This window comes from Cucumis melo, chromosome 2 (genome assembly GCF_025177605.1).
Source record: "Cucumis melo cultivar AY chromosome 2, USDA_Cmelo_AY_1.0, whole genome shotgun sequence".
Taxonomy (NCBI): domain Eukaryota; kingdom Viridiplantae; phylum Streptophyta; class Magnoliopsida; order Cucurbitales; family Cucurbitaceae; genus Cucumis; species Cucumis melo.
The window spans coordinates 4,454,207-4,463,046 of NC_066858.1; the positions used below are offsets into that span (position 1 = coordinate 4,454,207).

Here is an 8,840-nt window from a genome sequence, read left to right on the forward strand (position 1 = left end):
CGTTCAATGACTCTACATATACCATGCTAACCAATATATCTGTATTGTCTCCCATCTCTAAAGGACGAATGTTAGTAGTCAATGGACTCAAATCCTATATCTCATTAAAGACACCGTTGTACTTTAGGATTAACTAAAGGTTAGGCTCAGGTGATGATAATTTAATGTTTTCTTGAGTCATTGGGAATTGTAGATGACTTCGAAGTACTCATAGATTAATTGGATGATATTAATATCTTATAATCCAAAACTGCTATTTGAGACACACAATCATCATTTAGAAAAAAATTGAAGATTTTATTAATTACTAATAACAAAAGCAAATACAAGGGGTTTCATGTACAAGCACCTCTGAATCTCCTCAATTTTTATACCAACGTCAACATTCTACCTTTCATTTGACCTCCGATGCATTCTTTCTCAGTCTCTTTCCATTCCCCACTAAGTACACGAGGCAACCTGCAAATATGTAAAGAAAAACTAAAAATATATCTCAATCTATGAGTGAAATAATTACACACTCAATTGAGATTTGAAACCCTATACTAGACAAATATAAAACAACTCGGTCGAGATCCTTAAATAAAAATCGAGATTACGTACGAAAATATCTAAAAGAAACTATTGCTGCCTAATCAATCAATATGCAAATAACAATGAAAGCTATATTCACCTAATTTTCCTTGTTGGTTTCAAAAGATATGAAATGTGGGAGGAAGAAAATGGGAGGAAAACTCATACAATTGTAAAAATTTTCTTACAAGTTGGTGGTGAAACTGTTTGAACAAACCATTTTATGTTTAATATAATAACAATATTTTCGACTATGAGGGCATTTTTGTCCCAACTAACAAACTCAAGAGAAAAACAAACACAAACAAAATCGCAAGTTTTTTAAGTCCACTGCTTTAAACCTAAACTGTGTCGTTTTTTACATTTTTCAAAAAATGGAAATGAAAATGAGGAGGGCAGGAGGAAGAAAATTGAAGAATTACAGTAACTGCACCATAGTGTTAGAACAAAAGAAAAGAGGAAGTTGAGAACTGCAGGGGTAAGCGGGAGACAGAGGAGGACCGGTGGCCGGTGGCCGGTGGAGGACGTGAACGGGAGTCTGAGTCTAGAGAGGTGAAGATCTGAGATAGTTAGATAATGAGCCGCGGGGAAGTTGGAGCGATGGCCGGCATGAACTTGAAGCCGTGAACGTGAGGTTTGTGGAACCCAATTGTGTTTCTCGTGTATGAGGGTGGCTTTCTGTATTGAATAACTATGTGTTCTTCTTTGGCAGGTGTTTTGGGAGATCTTTGTGATGGGTGATCAAAAAAGACACAGAATTTTGATGGTCTCTGATTTCTTTTATCCGAACTTTGGCGGTGTGGAAAGTCACATTTATTGTCTTTCACAATGTCTCCTGAAACTTGGTCACAAGGTTAGAGAAACCCTTCAATTTTCTTTTAAGGAAATATAAACTATTCATTATTGTGGTTTGGTGGCATACAAAAGAAGTTTCTAACGAATAACATCTACGAACGAAAAAAAAAAAACACCATTGATAGCAAGGGTAGTTAAGCTACGATGACGAATCGGAGGAGAAAATTCTCCAAGCAGTGGCTAAAAGAGATAGATTTTATAAAATAGTTTGTGTCTCAACTCTCATTTGTGAAGGTGCGGTCTACGAGCATTGGATACGAACCAAAAATTCCATAAGAAAGATAATCTTTACTTGAATAGATCTATTTTATATAGGTTGTAACAACTGTGTCCTCAAGTTCTAAGGTTCCACAACCATAAGAAAGCTCAAACATAACAAAGTCAAAGATTTTGCTTGTCCTTTTTGAATGAATGACCTATAAGTAATTGGGAAATGGGAGTGAGATGTCTCCAGGTCTTAGAAATTCCCATTCAAAAGTTCTAGTAAAAATTATGTAATTCTGTAGCATAGGTGCAGCTGCTAAAATTATGAATTTGATTTTCTGAACTGACTGTTTATCTACATAGGGTAACAGCTTGGAGATGTGCATAACCCCTCTTCTGTAACTTCCCAAATGTGTTAATGAAAAGAATAACTGTACTCCCAAATGAAAAACTTAAGCTTCTTTTGGAGACGGTCCAGAGCTCATATGTTGATAAACACCATCACTAGTGCTTGTTTCAAATGTGTATAATACATTGAACAGAGACTTAGACAAGAAGGAGCGACCGTGCAATGTATTTCACATGATTTTGTTATTGGATTTGAAATGCATTGGAGCGGGACTGGGAGCTAGGGTCCATTAGCTTCAGAAAAAAAAAAAGAAGAAAAAGATATCTCATTAGCTTGTATCTCATCTTTTACCCATTTCTTCTGCATCTTTCTATGGAAGTTCATCTGAGAATGATCATTTCTTTTCTCTTTTCTTTTTTTCCCTCCACACTATATACATTAAGAAACATGGATGTCATGTTAAGTTGAGACAGTGTGAAGCACTGATATCCAATTCTTTTAAAATTTTCAGACACGTTGAACATGCCAAGAAAATCTTTAGGGTATGTTAAGCCATATTATCTAGGAATGAAGAGGGAAGCCTATTGAAGATCTTATTGATGATAACTTATGAAAATTTAAAGAGGACACTAGATATGAATGAATAAACAAATTATACAAAAGCTACACGCATGAACTGAAAGCTGAAAAAAACCAAAATGTATTATGAAATCTAAGGAAGGTCCTATTGGATAACAACTCTCTCTCTCTGAAATTTATGTTCAACAGAAAATCTAAATGGAAACTTGCCTTTTCATTTCTCTTTTCTTCACCGTGTTTATTTTGTTTTGAATAATTAAAACGTGTGAAGCTTAACTGTTTAAATGTTACATATTGTCTAGTTCATTATTTTCAAAAGTGCTAAAATGTGTTGCATACAATTGTGTTTTTTAAAAAATTGTTTTAGTGAACGTGGCCCTTCATTATAAGTAAAATAAAAATTTTTGGATGCAATTTCAAAGACTCGCTTTGTTATTGAACATCCAAGTTTTCTGTTTTGTAATATAAAAAGCTAAAGAAACAAGCTCAGGAGCCCTAGAAGCAGGCATAGAATATTCTTATTATGGAATGTTTTTGCACCCATACACTAAATAAATTAAATAATATGAAAATCAGTTAATATTATGTTGATGAGAAAACTTGCACCATTTTGGTCCCCTAGGTTTTTTACATGCTTAGTAAGCCAAATTTGATATCTATGCAAGTTTAAACTCCAATTGTGAAAGCTTTGGAAAATAATTGTCTAGGTTGTAGTGATGACACATGCTTATGGAAATCGTAGCGGTGTGAGATACTTGACAGGTGGCTTAAAAGTGTATTATGTACCCTGGAAACCATTTCTGATGCAAAATACATTGCCAACTTTCTACGGGACGCTTCCAATTGTCAGGACAATTCTTATTCGAGAAAAGATTACGTTAGTGCATGGACACCAGGCATTTTCGACTCTTTGTCATGAAGCTTTAATGCATGGAAGGACCATGGGGTACAAGGTTGTGTTTACAGATCATTCTCTCTATGGTTTTGCTGATGTGGGAAGCATCCATATGAACAAAGTATTGCAATTTACTTTAGCAGATGTTACTGAGGCTATATGTGTTTCACATACTAGTAAGGAAAACACAGTTCTACGATCAGGTTTGCCACCAGAAAAAGTTTTTGTTGTACCTAATGCTGTTGATACTGCCATGTTTAAGCCTGCTTTGAACCGACCCAGTACAAATGAGATTATCATTGTGGTTGTAAGTCGATTGGTTTATCGCAAGGGGGCAGATTTGCTAGTTGAGGTCATTCCTGAAGTCTGTCGGATATTTCCTAATGTAAGTGAAGCTGATGTTTATTCGAAGTTGTATACATTTGATAGTCTTCTTATATGTGGTTGATTCACCTGAACTTGTTCCTTGGCTATGCAAGGGCTGTTTCTTTGGCTTTCAAGTCTAGAGTTCCTAGTTCAGTGGTTGTATTGTTTATTAATTTCTCCATAAGTGAAGTGATAATGAACTTCATTAGTCTCTTATTGTACGAATCTCTTCCATTTAAGCATGATAACATTAGCTTGGCCTTCTGTTTGTATGACTAAATTGATTATGGTTAAGTCAAATTTTATACGCATTCTCAAATTTTATCAAAATTTCAAGTAAAATGGTGCTTAATGAATATAATCGAGCAGATGATATATTAATGAGTATGGCCATCATGTAGTGGAGTGATTTACTGTCTAGGATGGCAATTTCATGTCATCAGCATGTTCTTCTGCAGAAGCATGTGATTGGAGTATTTGATTCTTAGGCTACATGTAACACTTTCACAGGTGAGATTCATTATTGGAGGAGATGGACCAAAACGTGTGCGGCTAGAAGAGATGAGGGAAAAACATGGTCTTCAAGATCGAGTTGAGATGTTGGGAGCTGTTCCTCATGCTCACGTTCGATCAGTTCTTATATCTGGCCATATATTTCTTAACAGGTTGCCACTTCTTGAGTTTTATGCTTGAAGTACGTATTTTATTCAAGGTTTAAACTAAATGTTCTCATTCTTTTGAGAAAAACCAGGATTTTCTCTTTATACTTTAATTGATGTTGTCAAACAAAACTAAAACAATTAGGCCGTTGGGTTGATGTCAAATGAAATTGTGTGTATTTTTTTCCATCCTTCCTGGAGTGAAAGGTTAATATTAGAAATGGTAAAATGTGGTACAAATTCTTACTGTGAATCTTTGTTCAAATTTAGGTTGACTTATTGTCAATTTCTGAATGTTGGAACTTTTAATGACTTCAGGAACAGAATAGTTTTAGAATCATGTTGTCATAGACTTTGTATCACAGTTGTAAATTCAATACCTTTCGGTGTTTACGAAAAAGATCATGAAACATTTAGACTTAAAAATAAAGCATTTACATGATTGGTTTTGTTTTGTCCATGTTAAATTTGGATTTCCATCCCATCCACGCTTGTTGGTTGCTACAAGCTTGATGTTTATTTTAAAATCAAAGAGCATATGGTAACAATTGTTTTTTAGAACTCAGAAATCTACTTGCCTGTTGGTTCTGCATTGCCTATCTCTAATTATGTATTTTCATTTGTGTCCGACTCTTGCTATTCTTGCAGTTCTTTAACGGAAGCTTTTTGCATAGCCATATTAGAGGCTGCTAGTTGTGGATTATTAACAGTTAGTACACGGGTTGGAGGTGTTCCAGAGGTGGGCAAGAATAGAAGTTTTTTTCTACGTCTTCCATTTTAATATTTTGTAATACATGGTGCTTGAATTTCTCTCTCTCTCTCTCTCTTTTTTGGTTAATTTTATGAATTTGGCCATTTATATTATGTTCTCAGGTTCTACCAGATGATATGGTTGTACTTGCAGAACCTGATCCCGGTGATATGGTACAGGCTATTAAGAAGGCAATTACAATGCTTCCTACGGTTGACCCACAAGAAATGCATAATCGTGTGAGTGAATTCTTTGAAGGAAAAATGACAACCTTAATATTGGAACATCTGTCAATTTTTTTATGTACTAATTGTGCTCTCTCAATCTAAAAACAATCTTAGATGAAGAAATTGTATGATTGGCATGATGTTGCAAAGAGGACAGCTATTGTTTATGATCACGCTCTGAGTAGCTCAGATCAAAATCTTCTTGAACGACTCTCCAGGTATGGTCTGTATGGATGAGTAGGCAATGACATGCCGTTTAGCAGGGAATTGATATTTTTAAATGGGAATTTGATAGAGCACTAATATATCATAGTACTTGCAACATCTTCCATTTGTCAGGAGACCAGACATTGAATGAAATTTTAACGCCAATCTGAATACTAAAGCAATCTGTTTTGTCATTTATGCAACTTGGTGCTCTCGAAACAATATTGAAGGTCGTCACATCTAAAATCATATTTCAGGTATCTCTCATGTGGGTCGTGGGCAGGAAAGCTTTTTTGTTTGGTTATGCTCATCGACTTTTTGCTTTGGTATTTTCTGAAACTGTGGCAGGTAATATAGTTTTTCTCCTTTTAGTTTCAATGCAGTATTTTCCAATGTTCATTTGTATTGTATTGACTATCCTCTGTACTCTAAACGTAGCCTGATGAGAACATTGAGGTGGTGTCTGATTTCAATTTGACGTGCAATCAAGATCAGGGTCTAATGTTTGACATCGACGATGAAAAGACTTAAAATGACTGATAAAAGAAACTGTCGAGAGTGCTTTTCCAAGTACGTAACCAAAGCATGGATGCTGCCTACTTGAAACCATATGTAGATCCATGATTTTTGAGTCAGGTAGTTCTTAGAAAATTTAAATTGTATCTTGTAACTAGCTTCAAAAAGATAAAGTAAAGGCAATCCTGGATAAATGAATGCACTTAGCTACCTTGTCCTGCAATGTCTAACAGCAGTTTTGTTTCACAGTGGGGACAAAATGAAGGACGATGACCAATCAAGTTTTCTTGCAATGAATATGCTCTGTTCTCTTTAATTTTCTTCATCACATCTTAAATATTATCATGTTCTTTCCTGAATATTTATATTTCTGTTTAGGATTTGGGGCAGTCGTTAATATCAACATCATATGGCTTTGTGTATGCTCTGCATAGATAGGTGAACCATATGCAAAATGTTTTCTAAAGAGATTATTCGTTATGCAGGCGTATGTTATGAGGTTGAACTCCACCATCTCATTCCTGTGCAACAGAAAGAAATCCATTTTTTTTCCTTTGATCCTTCGTCGTGGAAAAGGTTCAGAAACGTCTTTGTTCATGACAACATAAGTATTCTTCCCCAATGATGTAGGCTGACGCTTGTAGAGTATTTTCTGAAGGAATATACAAAGATATATAAAAGAGAAGTATGTAAACTTAATTTCCCAATATAACGTAATAGCAGCTCATAATTACCAAAAAAAAAAAAAAAAAAAGTCAGTTTGCCCCTTCATGAGGGGTAGGAGTTTCTCTCTCTTGTGTGACTCACTATTTCACTTCTTTTTTCTTCCCCGCTTTGGGAAGTTGAAATTATTTTATAGGGTCAAAACTTTCATATGGTAGGTCTTGTTTAGGAGTGTTAATACTTTTTCTTGAAAAGGAAACAAGATCTTTCATTGATATAAGAACAGAGTCTCAGAAATATATGAAATGTGTGCAAGAGGATTAACACTGTTGACTTTATTTCAGGTCTTATCTATGTTGGCTTCAATGGCACGCCTTTTGCAAGCATATGCTTCTTAAGATCTTGATTATGTTTTGTTGGGTACTAATTTGCTAATCTGAAGTGGAATATTTCATGGACGCTTTTAGTGTGATTTTGGTCCATAATATAACTTATCTTGCCACTTAATTTTGGAGGAGGTAGTGATGCTTCCACCTAATTGCATCAAGACATAGAAGAGACTCTGTACAGCTTTTTGGATTTAAGATTACTTGCGTATGTTTTAACCACTTGAGTCATGTTTGTATGTTTTTTCTTTTACTCCTAATCTTACGTGTTTCAATCGATATTCATATTAGCTTATAATAATGCTTAGAATTATAGGGAGTATTTGGGACAAAGAGTAAGTTATTATAATTTGAATATAATAGTTTGTGTTTGAAGTGTAGTTCATTTTAGTTTGAGTTATAATAATATGTGTTTGGTATGCGGATTATTTTAGTTTGATAAAAAAATTAGTAAACATTATAGCAAAGAATAAAAAAATGATGAATGTCAAAGTAAAAATTGTAGCAAATAGTAATACCATAACAATTTTGTAGTTTTAAAATAGTGTTTACTATAGTTAATTGAAGAATTTTAAATAGTATTTACTATAGCAAGATATAATTATTATAGTTTTAGATAATTTTTGTTCGAAAGGTTTCCGTAATGTTCCAGCGTAGTGGTCCAAAGTTGGTGAATAATATTAAATATATATAGTACAAAAAGTGTTGAAATAATGGTGTGCATTGTATAATTTTAATTTAGAATCCACAACTTATTAATTGCAGCACTCTATCAAGTCTGCATATAGGTATTGTTGGGACTTAAGAGTGAATTGATGTTTTATTTTAATTACAATTCCACGGTGCCAAAAGAAAATGAGTAAAAATGAGATTCGACTCACCTTTTAAAACTATTTTTATAAGTAATTCAAAATTGCATGATGTGTTGATATTCAAACTCTTGTGTATTTTTTGCTCTCATTACTCTCAATTTTCTTTTCCTCCTTTAATTTGATGTTTCGTTGTTGTCTCTTTCTTTAAACACTATGGGTGTGTTTGGGGGAGGGAAAGAGTTATGGGGAAAAGGATTATGATAATCCTAGGATTATGATAATCCTAGTGTTATGATAATACGTGTTTAGGGGAAGAGTTATTATTGGTAGTGTTATTATAACATGTGTTTGGGGAAAAAAATATGAAATGTAGTGTTATGATAGTATGTGTTTGGGAAAGGGATTATTATAGTATTGTTATAATAATATGTGTTTGGGGAAATGATTATTATTGTAGTATCATTATAATATGTGTTCGGAGGAAGAATTATTATTGTAGCATTATTATAATATGTGTTTGGGAGAAAAGTTATGAGGGTAGTATTATTATAAAACTTGTTTGTGGCAAAAATTACGTTAATTAGATTTATGTTATTTTTTTAAACAAAGAATGTTAATGTAAGAATAAAAAATATATAATTTAATATTTTTTATTCATGATCAATATTCAATTATGTAATTAGAATAACCTAAAATAATTATGTATATATGTTTTGAAATATTTTTTTTACGTACCCCGTGAGTAACAAAATATTTGTTTTCTAAAATAATTATATTGAGTCCTATTTAATAATTTTG

The 8,840-nt window shown here is 33.5% G+C and overlaps 1 protein-coding gene across 6 annotated transcripts; it reads left to right on the plus strand.

The window, feature by feature from the left end:
• The first annotated feature begins 920 nt into the window (after positions 1 to 920).
• On the plus strand, positions 921 to 7,515 carry LOC103492499 (phosphatidylinositol N-acetylglucosaminyltransferase subunit A). 6 transcript variants are annotated; one of them, XR_007817326.1, is made up of 11 exons: positions 922 to 1,207; positions 1,286 to 1,426; positions 3,268 to 3,840; positions 4,332 to 4,486; positions 5,129 to 5,219; positions 5,354 to 5,470; positions 5,573 to 5,676; positions 5,923 to 6,013; positions 6,104 to 6,235; positions 6,667 to 6,866; positions 7,189 to 7,515. XR_007817326.1 is itself a non-coding variant. In XM_051080684.1 (10 exons), the coding sequence occupies exons 2-9, from the start codon at positions 1,402 to 1,404 to the stop codon at positions 6,194 to 6,196; spliced, it is 1,194 nt and encodes a 397-aa protein (XP_050936641.1). In that variant the 5' UTR covers positions 921 to 1,207; positions 1,286 to 1,401; the 3' UTR covers positions 6,197 to 6,235; positions 6,667 to 7,182. The 6 variants fall into 6 exon arrangements, 3 of the variants coding, with proteins under 3 accessions (XP_050936641.1, XP_050936642.1, XP_050936640.1); XR_007817332.1 differs by lacking the exon at positions 7,189 to 7,515 and having other exon boundaries at positions 921 to 1,207; positions 3,323 to 3,840; positions 6,104 to 6,301; positions 6,667 to 7,182; XM_051080684.1 differs by lacking the exon at positions 7,189 to 7,515 and having other exon boundaries at positions 921 to 1,207; positions 3,323 to 3,840; positions 6,667 to 7,182.
• The last annotated feature ends 1,325 nt before the right edge of the window (positions 7,516 to 8,840 follow it).

Bases quoted from the DNA above. Each gene is read 5' to 3' on its own strand.
- LOC103492499 (XM_051080683.1), top strand. From the start codon at position 1,307: ATGGGTGATCAAAAAAGACACAGAATTTTGATGGTCTCTGATTTCTTT. The intron at 3,841-4,331 runs GTAAGTGAAGCT...ACACTTTCACAG, and splicing joins TCTGTCGGATATTTCCTAAT to GTGAGATTCATTATTGGAGG. The intron at 4,487-5,128 runs GTTGCCACTTCT...CTATTCTTGCAG, and splicing joins GGCCATATATTTCTTAACAG to TTCTTTAACGGAAGCTTTTT.